Source organism: Pleurodeles waltl, chromosome 6, assembly GCF_031143425.1.
Source record: "Pleurodeles waltl isolate 20211129_DDA chromosome 6, aPleWal1.hap1.20221129, whole genome shotgun sequence".
Classification (NCBI taxonomy): Eukaryota; Metazoa; Chordata; class Amphibia; order Caudata; family Salamandridae; genus Pleurodeles; species Pleurodeles waltl.
This window is the reverse complement of record NC_090445.1, coordinates 250,267,871-250,287,690: the sequence shown is the minus strand read 5'-3', so window position 1 is coordinate 250,287,690 and position 19,820 is coordinate 250,267,871. Positions and strand designations below refer to the sequence as shown.

Sequence of the window (19,820 nt, the reverse complement as noted above, 5' to 3'; positions counted from 1 at the left end):
TCTGGGGGGTTAGTAGCCAATGGCTACTAGCCCTGAGGGTGGGTACACCCTCTTTGTGCCTCCTCCCAAGGGGAGGGGGTCACATCCCTAATCCTATTGGGGGAATCCTCCATCTGCAAGATGGAGGATTTCTAAAAGTCAGAGTCACCTCAGCTCAGGACACCTTAGGGGCTGTCCTGACTGGCCAATGACTCATCCTTGTTTTTCTCATTATCTCTCCTGGACTTGCCGCCAAAAGTGGGGGCTGGGTCCAGGAGGCGGGCATCTCCACTAGCTGGAGTGCCCTGGGCATTGTAACACAAAGCTTGAGCCTTTGAAGCTCACTGCTAGGTGTTACAGTTCCTGCAGGGGGGAGGTGTGAAGCACCTCCACCCAGAGCAGGCTTTGTTTCTGTCCTCAGAGAGCACAAAGGCTCTCACCGCATGAGGTCAGACACTCGTCTCTCAGCAGCAGGCTGGCACAGACCAGTCAGTCCTGCACTGAACAATTGGGTAAAATACAGGGGGTAACTCTAAGATGCCCTCTGTGTGCATTTTTTAATAAATCCAACACTGGCATCAGTGTGGGTTTATTATTCTGAGAAGTTTGATACTAAACTTCCCAGTATTCAGTGTAGCCATTATGGAGCTGTGGAGTTCGTTTTTGACAGACTCCCAGCCCATATACTCTTATGGCTACCCTGCACTTACAATGTCTAAGGTTTTGCTTAGACACTGTAGGGGCATAGTGCTCATGCACATATGCCCTCACCTGTGGTATAGTGCACCCTGCCTTAGGGCTGTAAGGCCTACTAGAGGGGTGACTTACCTATGCCACAGGCAGTGGGAGGTTGGCATGGCACCCTGAGGGGAGTGCCATGTCGACTTAGTCATTTTCTCCCCATCAGCACACACAAGCTGGCAAGCAGTGTGTCTGTGCTGAGTGAGGGGTCCCTAGGGTGGCATAAGACATGCTGCAGCCCTTAGAGACCTTCCCTGGCATCAGGGCCCTTGGTACCAGGGGTACCAGTTACAAGGGACTTACCTAGGTGCGAGGGTTGTGCCAATTGTGGAAACAATGGTACATTTTAGGTGAAAGAACACTGGTGCTGGGGCCTGGTTAGCAGGGTCCCAGCACACTTCTCAGTCAAGTCAGCATCAGTATCAGGCAAAAAGTGGGGGGTAACTGCAACAGGGAGCCATTTCTTTACACTGCCCATATATGGAGATAGCCCTCTATCCACTTCTCCACAAAAAGGCACCTGACCTGTCTCCGATACTGTAAGAGATCCAGAGATCGAGTCATATTTATTTCCGATTAAATTGATTGCATGGCCTTGTCCACATATCTGGCAAAAAGATTTTTACCATTGTGTGGCATATTCAAAATATGATGTTAGTCAAATGTTGTATCTTGTTATTGATAATGTAGTTCAGCAAACAAGAAAGGCTAATAAATAGTTGAGTCTAGGGTACAAGTTATGAGACACAATATGCTCTTCAATAAATCTCTTAAAATTAAAATCAGAAACACTCTTGTGAAAGCTTAGCCATGTCACTCTGTAAAAACATGCCCAATAGCACTTTCTGCTTTAGTCAAAGAAAGGATAACAGTAATTTACTACAAATCACTTTTTAAATCTACGATAAGTCTACAAGGAATAGGTGGGAAATAAAATTCTACTTCAATTATAGTTTGGTACAGCGTAAGTAGAAAGCCCCCCAAAAGCCAAACGCCTCTACAAAATGGCATGTAGGTGTGAATGGGACTTGGGAATTTTTATTTCGTTCTTATTCACTAAAGGGGCATGTGAAAGGAAACTTTGTTTCAAATCTGCTTTTGTAAACTGTAATTCTCAAATCCTCCAAAAGCTTCGGAGAGCGGAAAATTAGTTTGAGTAGTTGTAGGAAGTTCCATTTTAGTTGATGCAGTTTAGAAATAGGCTGCTTATGCTCAATAAAACTGTGCCCGCGGGTCGCAAGATTTTTTGATGCAACGTTTGCAAGGATCTTGCAACTGCACTGAAACTCGGATTTATGACAATTTGTGCACAGCAGAGGCCGGTTTAAGTACTACAAGAAGGATCCTTCTTCCTTTAGGCATGCTTGGAATGTTGGCAAACACTGGCCAAGGCCCACTGCACTGGCATAAGTGGGGAGGCAGGGCTTGCGCCAGGCTGCTTCTGCATAGCTGGAGAGGGAAGATGAGGTTGGAGCCAGGTCTGTGAGCCCGGAGACTGAACCGTGCACAATATTCCCTTGGGCTGATTCTAATGTTAAACAGCCCCTCTAGAAAGAAAGAAGCTCTTGTGAAGCAAAAGCCACTGCTCAAAAACAATTGCTCTAATAAAGCAGATAAAACAAGTGGTAGTCAGCTCTACTGCACCAGAGCATTCTCGGAGAACTCCATTCTAAAAATCTGCAACCTAGAACTGTGTGGGAATTAATGCTGTTTTTAAACTGGCACCTAATAGAAAGTTGTACTTTTATTTGGAAATTTGTTTCGGGTCCTACTGGGCATTGGACGATTTAAGGAGAATATCTTGCTGCATAAAAGTTTTATTAGGTTTCATTTACTGGGGTTCTGTATATCTCTAAAGTCAAGACTTTCTGTTCTCAGCAAGAGGTTAGCTTGAATTATTAATAAGACAGTAATCATGGTGTGTTTCAAATAAACCCGAAAACCTTTTGACACAATTGTGATGGTAAAATGGACAATGTTTGACATTATATAAAGTATGGTAGTTGGTAAAACGTAAAATTGTATAACACACCTCTTAATTAAAGCTCGCTTTCTTCTGTAAAGCTCCTAATATGAAATATGTTTACTCACTTGTGTCGAAAAGTAAATCCACTATTCTCTAACTACTCATTTCCCACATTAATAGTTCCACTCCAGGGCTAGTAATTAGGTGAAGGTCCGGGAGTAGTGTGCGGTTGGAATAAAAACTAAGCTTTGTCCATTAACAATACCTTTCCTCCTCCTGGCTGGTGTTTTAAATTTTCCGTGGAGCCGATCTTTGATTTCACATTTTTCAGGTCAGGTAGAGGAGCAGTGATTGGCACAGGCTGTAGACGGCTCTTTGCAGAAGCAGGAGATTTTGGAGGAGTACGCACAACAGCCACCTTCTTGGGCTCCTTGTTATGGGCAAAGTTTGCTGAAGGCGTGCGCGAACGGCTGCTTGGAGTCCCGGGGGAGCCAGGGCTGCTGTAACCACTTCTATCGCCTGGCTTTGGCGACTCAGCTACAGAGAGGGGGAACAGAATATAAAAACAATCTAGCATGAGTGACGGATCTATCATTTTATTGCCTTAACTAGTACAACATGGTTTTAAATTGAGAGCCCCGACTACACGGACAGGAACCAAAGGATTTTACAATTAAAACACATTGTTTATATGAAGAATTATTTCAATCTCATTATTATTTCTTTATTTTATATACTCTATTGAACTCTTTTGACGGTCACAAAAAAATTTCCGTTAACTACGTGAAAAGACAGGGGGCCAGAATTAATGGGCCAGATGTAGCAAAGGTTTTTACCCATTCTGTGTCCATGGGAAAAAGTGTTTGTACATATGGCCCAATGATTTCAGCCTGTGTCTTCCCATGTGTGTTAAAAGGGATTAGATAATAACGTGGATTTGAGATTACTGGGTGCAAGTCTCCACCCCACGCCCTTCTGGGGCGAAGGGAGGGGTACTGGGGGACTAACTGACTCAGGTGCCCACTAGTGTAACAAGCACTGGCAAAGCCAATAGGTCTCACCTATGTGATTGTGTTTTAGCCATGTCGTACGCTGTGTGGCTGCTGCTCAGCATGGCTAAAAATTAGAGACTTGGGGTGAGATGTGGTAGATTGGAATGGAGTAGATTGGCAGAGAGTAGAATGGGGCGGAGTGGGGTAGATTAGCGTACAGTGGAGTGGGGATACAGTGGGGTAGTATGGAGTGTGGTTAATAGGCGTAGATACATTTGGGGTAGATTAGAGTGGGGGAGTTTGGTAGATTAACATGGTAAATTGGAGTGGGGTAGATTGGGGTGTAGTGGGGTACATTGGGGTGGAGTAGAGTAGAGTGTAGTGGGGTAGATTGGAGTGGGATAGATTGTAGTGGGGTAGATTGGGGAAGAGTGGAGTGCAGTGGATTTTGTAGACTGGAGGAGGTAGAGAGTGGAGTGAGGTAGAGTGGAGTGGGGTAGATTGAAGTGAGATAGGAGTGTAGTAGAGTGCAACAGACTGGAGTGGAGTGGGGTAGACTGGAGTGGAGAAGATTGGAGTCATGTTGGATAGAGTGGTGTGGGACAGACTGAGATGGGATGGGGTAGACTGGAGTGGGTAGATTAGGTTAGGCTGGAGTACACTGGAGTGGAGTTGATTGGGGTAGACTGAAGTGGGGCAGATTGGGTGGGGTAGATTGGAGTGCATTAATTTGAGGTGGAGTGGGGTAAGGTAGAATGGAGTGGGGTGGATTTGGGTGAAGTGAGTTAGATTTGAGTGGCATACAGTAGTTTGGAGTGAAGTGGAGTGGGGTAGATCGGGTACAGTAGAATGAAGTGGGTTAGACTGGGGTAGAGTGGAGCGGGATAGATTGAGCGGGGTGGAGTTGGATAGATTTGAATGGAGTTTAGATTGGAGTGAAGTGAGATAGATTGGGAAGGAGTGTAGCGCAGTGGGGTAGATTAGGGTGGGGAAGATTGGGTGGATATGAGTAGGGTTGATAGGAATGGAGTGGCGTAGACTAAAGAGGGGTGATTGGAGTAGATTGGGACAGACTGGAGTAGGGTAAATTGGGTTGGAGTGGATTAGATCAGAGTGGGTTAGACTAAAGGGAGGTAAATTGGAGTGCAGTGGAGTGTCGTAGATTAGAGTGAAGTGGAGTGGGGTAGATCTGAGTATAAAGGAGTGTGGTAGTGGGATAGATTGGGGAGTGGGGTACACTGGAGTGGTGTAGGGTACATTGGGATGGGGTGAGGTAGTTTGGAGTGGGGTAGATTGGGGTGGGGTACATTGGAGTGGTGTACAATGGAATGGGGGAGTGGGGTGGATTTAATTGGGGAAAACTGGGGTGAAGTGGGTGGAGTGGAGTAGAGTGAAGTGGGGTAGATTAGAGTGGGGAGGGGTAGATTTTAGTGGAGAGGAGTGGAGTGGGGTATATCTGGGTGGAGTGGAGTGACATATATTGGAGTTAAATGGAGCGGAGTGGGGTAGGTAAGAGTGGGGTAGCCTGGAGTGGGGTAGACTAGAGTGGAGAGAGTTGATTAGAGTGGGGTAGATTAGGGTGGGTGGGGTAGGGGACAGTGGAGTGGGGTAGAGTGGGGTGGGATAGATTGGGTGGATTATGGTGGGGTAGACTGAAGTGAAGTGGGGTTGATTAGAGTGAGACAGATACGACTGGGGTAGTCTGGAATGGGGTAGATTGAAGTAAAGTGGGGATAAGGTAGATGGGAGTGGCTTGGATTGTGGTACAGTAGGTTAGATTGGACTGGAGGGGTGGCATGTGCTAGATTGGAGTGAAGTAGCTGGGGTAGATTGGGTAGCATGGAAAGAATCTGTTACTTACCTGTAACTCCTGTTCTCCAGTATTGTTATCTTTCATAGATTCACATGCTTGAACCATTCCCCGTTGTCCAAGTGGGAGTCCCATGGTATCATAGTAAGCAGTATCCCTCAGTAAAAAATGGTGTAAAGGGAATGCAAGATTCACCTTACTAGTCACTAGCAGCTTACTTGTCTTGAAGTAAAATACCTCTGAGGGGGAGAATCATCTCCATTTTGATTTAGTACAAGTCGGAAGTCAGCTTATTATGACCCTTTTAAAAAAAAGGACCAGAGTTGAACAATAACCAATCAGGTGACAGGACCCTTAGAACACTCCCAACAGAGGCATCTTCCCTCGGATTTTCCAAGCACTAGTGGGATAAACCTCACCGGCCAAGAAAGAGAGCCCCTAAGGGGAGGAGGGTGGGTCGCATGTGAATCTATGAAAGATACCATACTGGAGAACAGGCGTTACAGGTAAGTAACAAATTCTTTCTCCTGTATTGGGTATCTTTCATAGAATCACATGATTGAATCAGAACAGTTAGCAATGTAATACATTAGAAACAAATACACATTATTCTTACAGGGGATGGTGGGTGCAACATTGTATAATATATAACAGACTCGCCTTATTGGAAACGATACAGAAGTACCGCCTGACCCACGGGTGTGTCAGACGTCTGTGCTGCATCTAGACAATAGTGCTGGGTGAAAGTGTGCTTGCTCTTCCAGGTTGCAGCACAGCATATATTTTCAATAGACACTCCAGCAAATAAGCCCGCATTTGTGGCAACTGCTCTCATAGAGTGTGTCTTTTGTCTTAACAGACTGCCCGCCTTAGAGTGGCAGAACTGAATGGCCGATTAAATTCATCTTGCTATGGTGGATTTGGAGACTGATCCACCTTTATTGTTGTTCCCATAGGCCAGAAAGAGTTGATTAGAAGTACGAATATGCTTTGTTCATTCTAAGTAACATTGTAAACATCTCTTGACATCAAGAGAATGAAGACTGTGTTCTGCTGGTGTTTGAGGATTAGGGAAGAAAGCCTTAAGCATTATCGGTTGATTTAGATTTTGGTATGAATTTGGGATTAGTTAGCAGGATTAACATGGTATGTTTGAATTGTTGGAAAGGTTTCCTAATAGTGAACGCTTGAAGTTTGCTTACTCTCCTAGCAGAGGTAAGGGCTAGTAACAACCCCACCTCCCAAGAAAGGAACTTTCATTCAGCTCTATGAGTTGGTTCAAATTAAACTTTAATCAGTTGAGATAGCACAGTTTTAAGCTGCCATGCACGTGGCGGTGACTTTATTGGAGGATTTGCCCTTAAAAGTCCTTTAGGAAATTGGCCAATTAATCTGTGTTACCATAAGGAAGGAAATCCCAAAGACAGCCTATACCTAGAAACAGCAGCCAAATGCACTTTGAAAGAGGAGTGTCTTAGACCAGATTTGGCTAGAGACAGTAAATATGGTAACACTTGTTCGGGAGCAGATGGGGTAGGATCTACTTTAGATTTCTCGCACCAAAAACATTTCTATTTGAAGCAATATGTTTTGTTGGTAGAATCAGCTCTAGCCTTTGAAAGAATACTCGCAACAATCCCCCGGAATGTGTAGGCGCTGTAGGTTATGGTGCTCAGGATCAAAGCTGATAAATGCAGAGAATTTGGGTCTGAATGAAGGACCTGGTGATAGTTCATCAACAACAAGTCTACTTGGGGCTTGAGTTGAATGTGTTTGTCCAACGACAGCATGAGGAGCTCCGTAAACCAGTGCTGTCTAGGCCATCACTGAGCTATGACTATTAACAGGCATGGTTCCCATTTGATTTTTCGGGAGAACCCTGAAAATAAGTGGGATCGGGAAAAAAGCATATACATAAATCCAGGACCATTGTATTGCATTGAAAGGGAATTCCACCAGGATCCCCTTTGAGGGCACTTGCTGGCATAAAACTGGCATTTCTTGCTCTCTTGTGAAACAAAATATCTAGATTGGGCTGGCCCCATCTTTGAAATATAACATCCAGGACCAGTTGGTTCAATTCCAATTAGTAACAACTGTGGGATGTTCTGCTCAAGGTATCTACTACAGAGATGTGTACTCCTTGGAGATGTTCAGCCCTTAAGGTCACTTGATGTCTTAGTGCACAGCGTCAGATAGTTTGAGCTTCCTGGGACAGAATCCTGGATCGTGCACCTTACTGTTTTGTTGAGGTAATGCATACTCCTTGTGTTGTCTGTCCTTATCAACACAGAGGAAACTTGAACTCTTGGCAAGAAAGCTTGAAGAGTCAGTGAGATTGCTCTGAGCTCGAGGAAGTTGATATGCGGTTTTGACTGCTCTGGAGTCCACTTGGCCTGAATCTGGAGATCTTGCAAATGAGATACCCATCCTTCTGAAGAAGTGTCCGTTGTAATGATGTATTTCAAAACGGGTGAAGGAATGTCAGTCCTGCAGAGAGATTGTTGGAGCTTGTCCACCAGGGAAGAGCTGCTTTCATAACAGGTTTGATCCGTATGATGGCATCAAATTGTCCTGATTTGAGCCACTGCGTCCAATTGCTCCTGGAAAGGTCACATTCCGAGACAAACATGAGGTATTAAGAAAATGGATGAAGACATCATGCCTAGTGGAGATTTGATCAGGCGAACTGAAGCGCACTTTCTTCTTGCAGGGGTTCGAGCCAGATTAGAGAGTTTCTGTTGTCGGTCATTGGACAAGAATGCCTTGTTGAGTAATGTGTCGAGAGTTCCTCACAGAAAATGTATCCTTGTCGAAGGTGAAAGGAGAGACTTCTGGAAATTGACTGTGAGCCCCAGGGTTTGAAAGAGATGGCGACATTTGGTAGTATCCCTCCATGCCTGTTGGAAAGATGGAGCCTTCATCAACCAGTCATCGAGGTAATAGAAAACTTGAATGCCTTGGTGTAGTAGATGGGATGCCACTTTTGCTGAAGGGGCCCCCAAATATTCCGGGCCACCCACCCCCCAGCACCGTGGGGGGCTGCGGGCCCTTATTTTATGCCACTGATTCACATCCTGCAGCCAGCCACCAGTGTGACCCTACTGTGCCCTTCAAGATCACCAACCCAGCTTGAAACCGGAAAGAGGAAAACAACTCTTGGGATTGTTTCTGTGCAGAAAGGTACTCCTTCCTGCGATTTTTTTTGTTCAGGAAGGTACTCCTTCCTGCACAAAGACATTCCTTCCAACAGCGCAGACATGGTGCATGGGTGCCTGTGTTGGTGCTAGGAAGCAATTTGTGCCCCAGTGCAAGGGGAAAGGACCAAAATGCACCATATCTTGTAAATACGGTGCAGTTGTGCCCTTTTGAATTGGCATAGGGAAGTGCAGCAAGAAAAATGACGGAGCTGCCCTACGCCAATTCATTGAAAATATGCCCCCCAGTATTCATGTACATGAAGCCTTATGTTTTGGTAATTTGGGTAACTAAACAGCTGCAGAGTTTTCTCTTTGATTGGTTGCTGCTTTAACAAAATATGACATACTTTTACATTCACCTATTCAGGAAGGATCAAATTCTAGTGGTTAAACAGTCCTTCCTTTATGTCCATGGCTGCTGCTTAGTGTTGTTCTACTTCTAAGTATATGACCGGTCCTGGCGTTTTTTTCAGTCTCGCCAATCTTGCCTTCTGGTAGCTTTAGCTATCTGACAAGACTTTACGTCATCTCTTTCTTATGCACATACACGACACAGCTGGCTGATAGACAGCACGTGTAAGTGATTGGCTACTGTGATTCAGGTAGCTTTCCCCTTTGGCAGACAGGGTTGTCCTTCATCCTTTGTATCAACACACAGCATTGTGTAAAAGAAAACCTAGCCCACAACCATGATAGGCCCCCACTCCCTAACTCACCACTGCCCAACTCGCTCGGGTACTCACCTTCCCCATTTGTTTTATTTTTCAATATGTGGCCCTGAGAGCTGATTTGCCTCCATAGGGGCCACTCCTCTCATGCACCCAGCAGGTCTCACAGTGCTGCTCTTTCTGCTTCTCCTACCCCTGGTAGGTGCTTCTCTCATGCACACCCTGTCTTTCCACTTGTGCAGCTTCTGCTGCTCTATCTGCTGCCTCCTTCTCTACAAGTCTAACACTCCCTTCAGTCAGTGTGCATTTTAGATATGTTTTTCATTTTTAGAAAGCCCCTTGCCCCTTAACAGGACTCGCCTACCAGAAACAGCAAGTTGTCTGTTGGCAGTTTACAGTGGGCTCAGAGCCTGTCCATTGGTTATCATTAGTTTTCTTTATTGTCACTAGAATTTGCTTGCTTTTTTATTTGTCAGCTTGTGTAGGCTCTACTTCTTCTTGTATTTATCCATTCCCGGGAGCATGGCCCAATGCTTGTGTCCTTCCACTGTGTTCCTTCCACTGACCTCATGTATTGCTTCCCCTACCCACACCCTTTGTACTTCTTCCAAACCCCACCCTCTGTGTTGCTTCTGTCCCCCATGTTTCTTCATCCCTTCAGTATTGCTTGCTTCCCTATCTGAGCCCTCCATGTTGCTTGCATCCACCTGTGCCCGCGGTGCTGATTTTCTCACCTGCAATCCCCTGCCACCCTCACTCATACATGTTTTATTTACCAATCCAACTCAGATTGGTAAATTAAAAGAAAAGAAAAGAGCCTGCATCATTTTATAGGCACATACATGGGTATTGCGGGTGTCTACAAAATAAGGCAGGCAGATGCGTCATAGCACTTTAAAAAAAGTCTTCATCCATGTTGCACAGCATCGGATGCAGTATAGTATCACTAGAAACCATTGGCAAATCCAATAGGACCTAAAGGTGAGAACTACTCGCTTTGACAGGGATTGTTTATTTATTTCTTTTGCACGTCTGTGGACCCACGAGGTTAGCAGAATTGACATTAAAACTAACAACACTCACTTTTTTTCCGCTCTTTTAATTTCCTTAAGTTTCTCACAATGCTACCTTGAAAGGTCAGTGGTGACTGGTGACATCTGAAGGTTGTAGGGCGTAAACGTTGGGTATGACTTTTATGTAGCAAGTGAAGCAAGTAAGCTTAATGGACAAATGTGGGATACAGGGTGGGTCCTCCTCCCAAGAAAAAAAAAGAAAAAATTGACAAATGGTGCATTTGAAAGCAAATCAATTTAGCGAGAAAGCAAGGTTTATACATTAGTGCAAATGTATAGCCTTGAAATATTAAACACTTTAAAAACTGCCCAATATCTTATAATAATAAGTTAAACGGTTATTTTAATGTGCAAATTGTACAGCATGACAACTTCAGGCCCTTTAAAGTGTGTGCTTGTGCAGTGTCTTGCACTGCATGTGGCATTAACTTTGGAAGAAAATGTTCTAACCAGGCATAGGGAAGCACCACAGCTGCTGGCTACAATCAGTAATACAGAAATATGTGCAGACAGGTCTTTAAGTGGGATGAAAAAAGTGGGGGCTCTCTAAAAGGGACATGTAAAATGTATTTCTGTGATTCCCTTAGTGTGCCACCTGACCTGTATTTTGGTTTCTCTCTGAGATGTTACTGCATCCAAAAATATAACACAACTGACATACACCTAAAACTTGTAAGTCCTATTGGCCTTGTCAATGGTTTTTGTCTGTTTAAGATAAATGAGTAACAACAATGATTTCTTATAAATAATTAACATTAGAAATGTTTCAACTCTGACACTGTGAGACTATGAATTAAATGTTATTGGGGCCTCTGGAAGGAGTATGGCCTTCAGTTATGTGTGCTTTGCCTATTTTCTCTGCACATCTCATCCATCTGCATTGTTTCATTCTCCTCTCTTTCCTCTTCAGGACCTTCTTTTCACTGTTGCCTGAATGCTTTTCTTCGCATCTTCCTCATTTTACCATCTCGTACATACACTGCACTCATACACATTTGAGCACTTTATTTTCTTTTGCCTTCTAAATATTTTGACCTTCGCACACATTTACACTGAATTTCAATTGTAGCTGGAATACATGACCATTGTTCTGTGTGCTCTGCAGAGGCGCCAACACAATGACAGGCACTTTGCTCTGCCTTCAGCCTCAGCACCAGCACTGTCAATCAAAGCCCCTCATAAACACCAGGCACAAGCTAAAGTATGCACTATGCAAGAGTAATAAAATGCACGAAAAGAAATACAGAAACAGAGCATGATGAAACAGCTAACGCTCTTGGTGAATGCAACAAATGTGAAAAAAGAGAGGAACAAAATCACTGACACACATTACCTTAATGTTTTTATTGTTCGCTAATCAATCCATGTTTTTGGCATTAATATTGAGGGCATGGAGATAGGGCCAGTTTTAACCCAAACAGCAGATAACTGCTTTTCCTGTAAGCACATATTTCTCGCTTTGAGCTTGACTCGGATATGTGGATAAACTTTGCAAGGGAAATCAGAACGCTGCTCATCTTTTGGAGCAATTTAGCCGAGGAACACATACAGCAGCTCCACTTCTGAAGGGGCAGCGTTCTGCAGCACGGGCCTGGGGTGTCAAAGTGGGAGAGGTTAAGGTGACAAGGAGTCTCAGCGCTATATAAATAACCCAAGATGAGCTTTATAACACTTACCATTACCAAGGATAAAGCACTTAACCAGACGTTCTTGAATTCACTCCTACTGCGTGACGAAATGGGAAAAGGTGGGATTGATGCCTGTGAATGAAGGCTGCTTGCCCTCATTCAAGGATGAAGACGCCAATGCCCGAAACCATGATGCTAAAAGCCTCACTATCCTATAGTGGATACAATTGTAGACCACAATGGAAATGAAGGGCTTCATAGCAGTCAGCCCTGTGTCGTGCATCACAGTGCAGAGAAGTTGATTTACTGCCTGGCTTCTGTCTCCTACTTCAAAGCGAGGCGGGGCAGGCAGCCTGGGACATACAGCCCAGAGTTAAAAACATCGATTTGTTTGGAGATACGACTGTATCTATAAACAAATGGATCTATTTAATTTAATATTTTTTAATGTTGATGTGCCGGATTTCAGAGGGGCACAGCCCTTAGCTCTAGAGGAGAAACCAGCCCTCTGAAAGGTAGAGGTATGTTATGTGCTTCCATTGCAGTGAGTGACTAATGTGCCACACAGATTTCAGTGCTGACAGCAGCCAGCAGGACTATCCTGAAGAAGTGCTATATGCTCATGCAAGAGCCATTGAAGATGGTGTGCCAGGACTGTCTGTGGCGACGAGGGGCAGAGGTGCCCTGGTGGAAAACTAGCATGGCCACCTGTCTGTAATTTACACAGACTCTCTGTAAATAATCCTTTAACAGACAGCATTTGCCTATAACCAAGCTTTAGGGTGACCCTGCAAGGAATGTTGATGGAGGCCCACCACACCATGTATTCCTGCATTAAAAATCCATTATCCGCACTAGTTATTTACAGTACTTAAAAAAGGAAAACATTATAAAGCGCTGTGGGAAAACATATTAACTGTATTGTTAACCTGACTTACTGGCATTTAGAGGCTACCACTATGTCCCTCATTCTACACAGAACTGCAAGTTAAAAAGCGACCTGAAGTAGAAACTACAAGCTTGAATGTTTACATGCAATATTATTCTATTGCCCAAACCATTTGTGTTGCATCTTTATCTGCAAAACAACACAAATATATTTTCACTCTTTACTAACTGATCATACACTTATGTCATGGAAAACAAGTCACTAAATTTTGTACTCCAATTCTAACTCACTACCTGTACGTGAAACAAGCATACCATAAATTGCATTATGGCTCAATTGATTCTAAATCGCTACCTTTACGTGAAATGAACATATCATAAACTGCATTAAGGTTCAATTGACATAAAGCCCCTCAAGTGAAACTGAAGATCAAGCCTCGGTCACTGCTCTGTTAGGAGATTGTGAAGAGGTCCAAACTTAACCCCTTCGCTGCCAGGCCTTTTCCCCCCTCAGAGGCCAGGCCTTTCTTTTTGCTATTTGGGGCAGTTTGCGCTTAGGCCCTCATAACTTTTTGTCCATATAACCTACCCACGCCAAATTTGCGTCCTTTTTTCCAACATCCTAGGGATTCTAGAGGTACCCAGAGTTTGTAGGTTCCCCTGAATGAGACCAAGAAATTAGCCAAAATACAGCGAAAATTTCGTTTTTTTAAACAAATGGGAAAAAAGGGCTGCAGAAGAAGGCTTGTGGTTTTTTCCCTGAAAATGGCATCAACAAAGGGTTTACGGTGCTAAAATCACCATCTCCCCAGCTTTCAGGAACAGGCAGACATGAATTAGCAAACCCAATTTTTCAACACAATTTTGGCATTTTACTGGGGCATACCCCATTTTTACAATTTTTTGTGCTTTCAGCCTCCTTCTAGTTAGTGACAGATATGGGCGGGAAACCAATGCTGGATCCCAGAAAGCTAAACATGTCTGAAAAGTAGACACAATTCTGAAGTCACCAAGGGATAAATTGTGTAGATCCTACAAGGTTTTCCTGCAGAAAATGACAGCTGAAATAAAAAAAATATTGAAATTGAGGTTAAAAAAACAGCCATTTTTCTCCACGTTTGTCAGATTTTTGAAAGCAATATACCGTTATGTCTGCTAGACTCTTCCGGTTGCAGGGATATATAGGGCTTGTGGGTTCATCAAGAATCCTAGGTACCCAGAGCCAATAAATGAGCTACACCTTGCAATGGGTTTTCAATCTATACCGGGTATACAGCAATTCATTTGCTGAAATATAGGTATCAAGAAAACCTTTGTATTTCCAAAATGGGCACAAGATAAGGTGTTGAGAAGCAGTGGTTATTTGCACATCTCTGGATTCCGGGGTGCCCATACTAGCATGTGAATTACAGGGCATTCCTCAAATAGACATATTTTTTACACACTGTCTTACATTTGGAAGGAACAAATGTAGAGAAAGACAAGGGGCAATAACACCTGTTTTGCTCTTCCGTGTTCCCCCAAGTCTCCCGATAAAAAATGGTACCTCACTTGCGTGGGTAGGCCTAATGTCTGCGACAGGAAACGCAACATGGACACATCACATTTTTACATTGATACCTGACGTGTTTTTTGCAAAGTGTCTAGCTGTAGATTTTGGCCTCTAGATCAGCCGGCACCTAGGGAAACCTACTAAACCAGTGCATTTTTTAAAACTAGACACCTAGGGAAATCCAGGATGGGAAGACTTGTGGGGCTCTCACCAGGTCCTGTTACCCAGAATCCTTTGCAAACCTCGATTTTGGCCAGAAAAACACTTTTTCCGTACATTTCGGTGACAGAAAGTTCTGGAATCTGAGAGGAGCCACAAATTTCCTTCCATCCATCGTTTCCCCAAGTCTCTTGATAAAAATGGTACCTCACTTGTGTGGGTAGGCCAAGTGCTTGTGAAAGGAAATGCCCCAAAACACTATGTGGACGCATCAAAATGATCAAATACTAAACTACCTGTTTTTGCAGGGGGAACCTGCATTTTAGGTCCTGGGCTCAGCAGCCATATAGGGAAACCTACCAAACCCAAACATAGGAAACTAGACACCCGGGAGAATCCAGGGAGGTGTGACTTGCGTGGATCCCCCAATGTTTTCTTACCCAGAATCCTCAGCAAACCTCAAATTTAGCTAAAAAAACACATTTTCCCCACATTTCTGTGTTGAATCACCGTACCGGGACAAATTTCCTACCACCCAACGTTCCCCTCAGTCTCCCGGTAAAAATGATACCTCACTTGTGTTGGTGGGCCTAGTGCCTGTGACAGGGAAGAGCCAAAAACATGTTGAAATTGAGTGGGAACCAAAGTGGGTCACAAATGACAGTTTGAAAAAAAACCCACATTTTTAGGCTGACAAGTGGGGCAGAATGTTTATCGTTATAGATGAGACAATACTGGGTGGTAGGAATTTTGTGGATTTCTGCAGATTCCGGAAGGTTCTATCACAAAAATGTGGGAAAAATGTGTGATTTCCAGCAAAGTTGGAGGTTTGCAGGGCATTGTGCATGTGAAGCACACCACCCTGGACTCACCCAGATGTTTAGTTTTCAGATGTGTCTAGGTCTTGTGGATTTTTCTACATGGCAGCATCTCAAAGTCCAAAAAGTGCAACCCTCACCATTCCAAGTGGGAAAATTTTGAGAGTTAGCCAAGCTCTCATGGGGCCAATGTAAAACTAAAACCCAAAATAATCAACTGTCCTCTTGCTTGCCATGGGATAAGATGTTTAAGTGTGCGGGGGGAGAGCTGAAAGAATGTTACCCCCTTCAGTTGGGGTGGGGGCATAACTGTGCCCATACTGGTTGGTAGCCACCACCACACTATTTATTGTTTTTTTAAATTCCCTGGCATCTAGTAGATTTTCTGCCCCCCCCCCCCCCAGGGTGTGGATCAGGGTAACTGCCTCATATGCCCACTGATGGGCAGAACAACTTTGACCCCATTTATTTGGGGTGGGGGTATGGCCATACCCCCATCCATTTATTTTGAAAAAAAACCTTCCCTGATGGGCTTTCTGCCCCCTTGGGGGCAGATGGGCCTTCCAAAAATAGGCCGATCTGCCCCCAAAGGTGGCAGATATGGCCAACAGTAATGTGCCCCCATGGGGAGCGATCCTTGCCTAAGGGGCTGCCCCCCCAAACAAAACACACGCATACACACCCACCAATCCCTGGTGCCTAAGTGGTTTCTGCCCCCCCCCCCCGGGGGCAGATCAGCATAATAGAAATAGGCCGATCTGCCCCCAAGGGGAGCAGAAATGGCTTAAAATAAATTTGGCCTCCCAGGGGAGCGACCCTTGCCTAAGGGGTCGCTCCCCATACAAAAAAACATAAAGTAAAAATATATATATATATTTCCCTGGTGTCTAGGGGTTTCTGCCTCCCCGCGGGCATATCGGCCTAATTATAATAGGGGGGGGGTTCAGAAATGGGCTAAAAAATATTTTGCCCCCACTGGGGAGCGGTCCTTGCTCAAGGGCCGCTCCCCAGGGGGGGCGTTCCCCTTATGCGCAAGTATAAAAAATAAAAATAAAAATAAAAATAAAAAAAATAATCCCTGGTGTCTAGTGGTTTCTGACCCCCTTGGGGGCAGGTTAGCCTATTAAAAATCGGCCAATCTGCCCCCAAAGGGGGCAGAAATGGCCTAGATACAATTTGCCCCCCCAGGGGAGCGACCCTTGCTTAACGGGTTGCTCTCCAATACATAAAAACACAAAGTAAACAAAAAAAATATATATATATCCCTGGTGTCTAGTGGTGTCTCCCCTCCCCCCCCGGGGGGAAGATCGGCCTAATTATAAAAGGCCGATGTGCCCCCAGGGGAGACAGAAAAGGCCTACAAATATTTTGCCTCCCCCAGGGAGCGGCCCTTGCCCAAGGGGCCGCTCTCCTTATGCGCAAGTATTAAAAAAAAATCCCTGGTGTCTAGTGGTTTCTGTTCCCCCCCCCCCACCCCTTGGGGCAGGTTGGCCTAATAAAAACAGGCTGATCTGCCCCCAAGGGGGGCAGAAATGGCCTAAATACAATTTGCCCCCCAGGGGAGCAAACTTTGCCTAAGGGGTCGCTCCCCATACATAAAAATAGCAGGTAAACAAAATAAAATATCCCTAGTGTCTAGGAGCAGATGGGCCTAATTATAATAGGCCGATCTACTCCCAGGGGGCCAGAAAAGACCTACAAATATACGTAAGTATGAAAATAAAAAAAATCCTGGTGTCTAGTGGGCATTTCTGCTGCTCTATCGCAGCAGGATTGGGCAGCAGAAATGCTTGCAGAGACATGAAAGGAAAGGCCTTTCATGCCTCTGCCTGCCCCCTACTCTCGAGCGGAAGAGAAATGCTGAGGGAGAAATGATGAGCATTTCTCTTCTGCATTGCGCTCGAAGCATGCTTCCAGTGTGATGGGAGGTGACCTCTGATGAGGTCAGCATGGGATCGCGTGCTGATGTCATCAGACGTCAATGGGGGGGATTTGGGGTAGAAGGGAAAGCGATTCCCCTTCCATCCCCGACTGGGGGGTGTGGGCCGGGTGCAGGACGAGCTGGTCTCGTCCGTGGCACACAGAAACCGTGTGCAAGGACGAGACCAGCTCATACCGGGCACCCTAGGGGTTAAGCAGATTGAAAGTTCCTGGTCAAATAACTTCCACTTGCTGCCCCTCAGTTATTTTATCTTCAATAACTGAGTTATATAACGTTCAGTGTAGCAGGCATGTTAAGACACTGTGTTGTCATATTAGGATTTTAAGCTAAAAGGCATACATACATAATCACACACATCACTTCTTCTACCAGCAGTGCTCTTTCTTTAAAAATGTCTCACATTCCATCTAGTAGAAATAATGAAGCCTCTGGTTAGACAATTATCAGATAATCTTTAGGAAAACATTTTGCCAAGTTTTGGGATGACTCCTGACCACATCTCTGCTGATAGGAAAGAATGACAGAATGTTCCTAGTTATACAGAGTAACTTTCTAGAGTGAATTGCCTTTAGGAGGAAAGACATTATTTCCCTGAAACCGTGACCTGCAGGCCACACATGTATAGCTGTAGGAGGTGCATTAAAACTCCATAACCTTCTATTTTACTAACATTATAACCTGTGTCCATGGAGCTGACCAAAATGTCTATGTCAGATGCTTTATTTAGTTATAGGAAAATACTCTGCATCCGGCTAAGGCAGCCTTTAGAAACACGTGCCTCTAGTGGTCTTGCACATAGAATCTTTGAATGGGAGTTTAGTCAAATGAATAAAAGAGAGCATTATTATACTGTGATATTCTGACACATTAGCTCTTCTGCGGAAAAATTCCTATACTGTTGTTTTAAAAAAAAATCTATTTATGAAACCGGCTCAAAATCAGGAAGTAACGCTGATTAGATTCATATCCTTGTGTTGCAAAAGGGGTGCTTCTATTGTAAGGCATGCACAGTAAAAAGGTAGGGCATGAAGGAAAATGTCCCTTATGGCATGGTTACCCCCTCCACTTTTTGCCTGGTATTGATGCTAACTTTTTTTTAAAGTATATTTATTTATTGAATTTTCAGAAAAATAAGAACATACTTGGCAAAGTACCAAAGACATTCTCCAGGCAAATCGCCTATGTGTCAGCACTGATGGGCATCACAAAATCACTTCTGCTAGGCATATCATATTATAACCATCTATTTCACCCCCATCATACTATGATTAAGCTGCATTGCCAAAAATCACACAATATGTCATACCAGGAATAATCATGTCTGGTTAATGATGTAGGTAACAACAAAGAAAAGGACACCAACATTGACGATCATGGAATGCTCAGATAACGTACGTACAGTTATGACACCATCACACAGCTGGCATGTTGCCCTCTATCTCCATGATGTGGTCATACAACTGCACTATCCCTTACACAACAACAGCAGTCCCTTGTGCCTTTAAATAGTTAATCAGGGGGGCACATATGTCTGGGGGACGTGACCACAGAGGCATCATATCCCAATACAACTGGAGCTGTTCCTGGCAATACGCTGTGTCCCTCAACCAGTCTACCCTACCTTTCAAGCAACAGCCCTCCAACCCTCTCATGGCTACTCTCCGCCTAGCCAGGAGAAGCATCATGCCAACCAATTTCAGAATGTCCATTGGGATGTTCTTCCCAAAACCCAATAGGGTCACCACATGTGTGCGAGGAATCACCAAGCTGGCGGCTTCGTCAATCACACCATATACTTCCTGCCAGAAGTTATACACTCTGGAGCATCCCTGCGCAGCATGAAAAAAGTCTGTGTTCGTGGCCAAGCATCTACGACAACAGGGGCCACTGAACAGTCCCATGCAATGTAACTGAATTGGTGTATAGTAAACCTGATGTAGAAATTTTAAATGAATCAACCACAATCTATAATTTGGGGAAAAGGCTCTAATAAGCACGCAAAAATATTTCCAATCAGTATCCAAGATAGGCATTCCCAAGTCCTGCTCCCATAACCTCCGTGAGTTAGGGTGAGCAATTGGCACTGTAGACTGTGTGATTCAGTATAACTTAGTGACCAATTGACGTAGTGTTAAGGATGTATAAAGTGCTTCCAATGCTTGGAGTACTGGCGGCGCTGTCGGGAAGTCAGTGTGCTGCGCCCTAATCACAGCCCGAAGCAGAAAGTAAGTGAGCCTGCCGAGTGGTGTGTTTGAGTCTCCCTGCAGCACCCGATCCAGAGTAATAAACTAGCCATCGGGTACAGGGCACCCATGGAGGTCAACTGCATTCTCTGCAGCTTCAATTGTGTGCCTGAGTCTCTAGTGATGTGGACCATGGATTGGTCCAAAGGGGTATGGAAGCC

At 44.5% G+C, this 19,820-nt stretch overlaps 1 protein-coding gene across 4 annotated transcripts in view; it reads right to left on the bottom strand.

The window, feature by feature from the left end:
* MAPT (microtubule associated protein tau) overlaps positions 1-19,820 on the bottom strand; it is a 755,319-nt gene that overhangs the window by 226,036 nt on the left and 509,463 nt on the right. For all 4 annotated transcript variants that reach the window (XM_069238040.1, XM_069238043.1, XM_069238041.1 and 1 more), the window contains one exon: positions 2,952-3,223. In XM_069238040.1, coding sequence (XP_069094141.1) covers positions 2,952-3,223 — 272 coding nt within the window. The remainder of the gene's footprint in view (positions 1-2,951; positions 3,224-19,820) is intronic.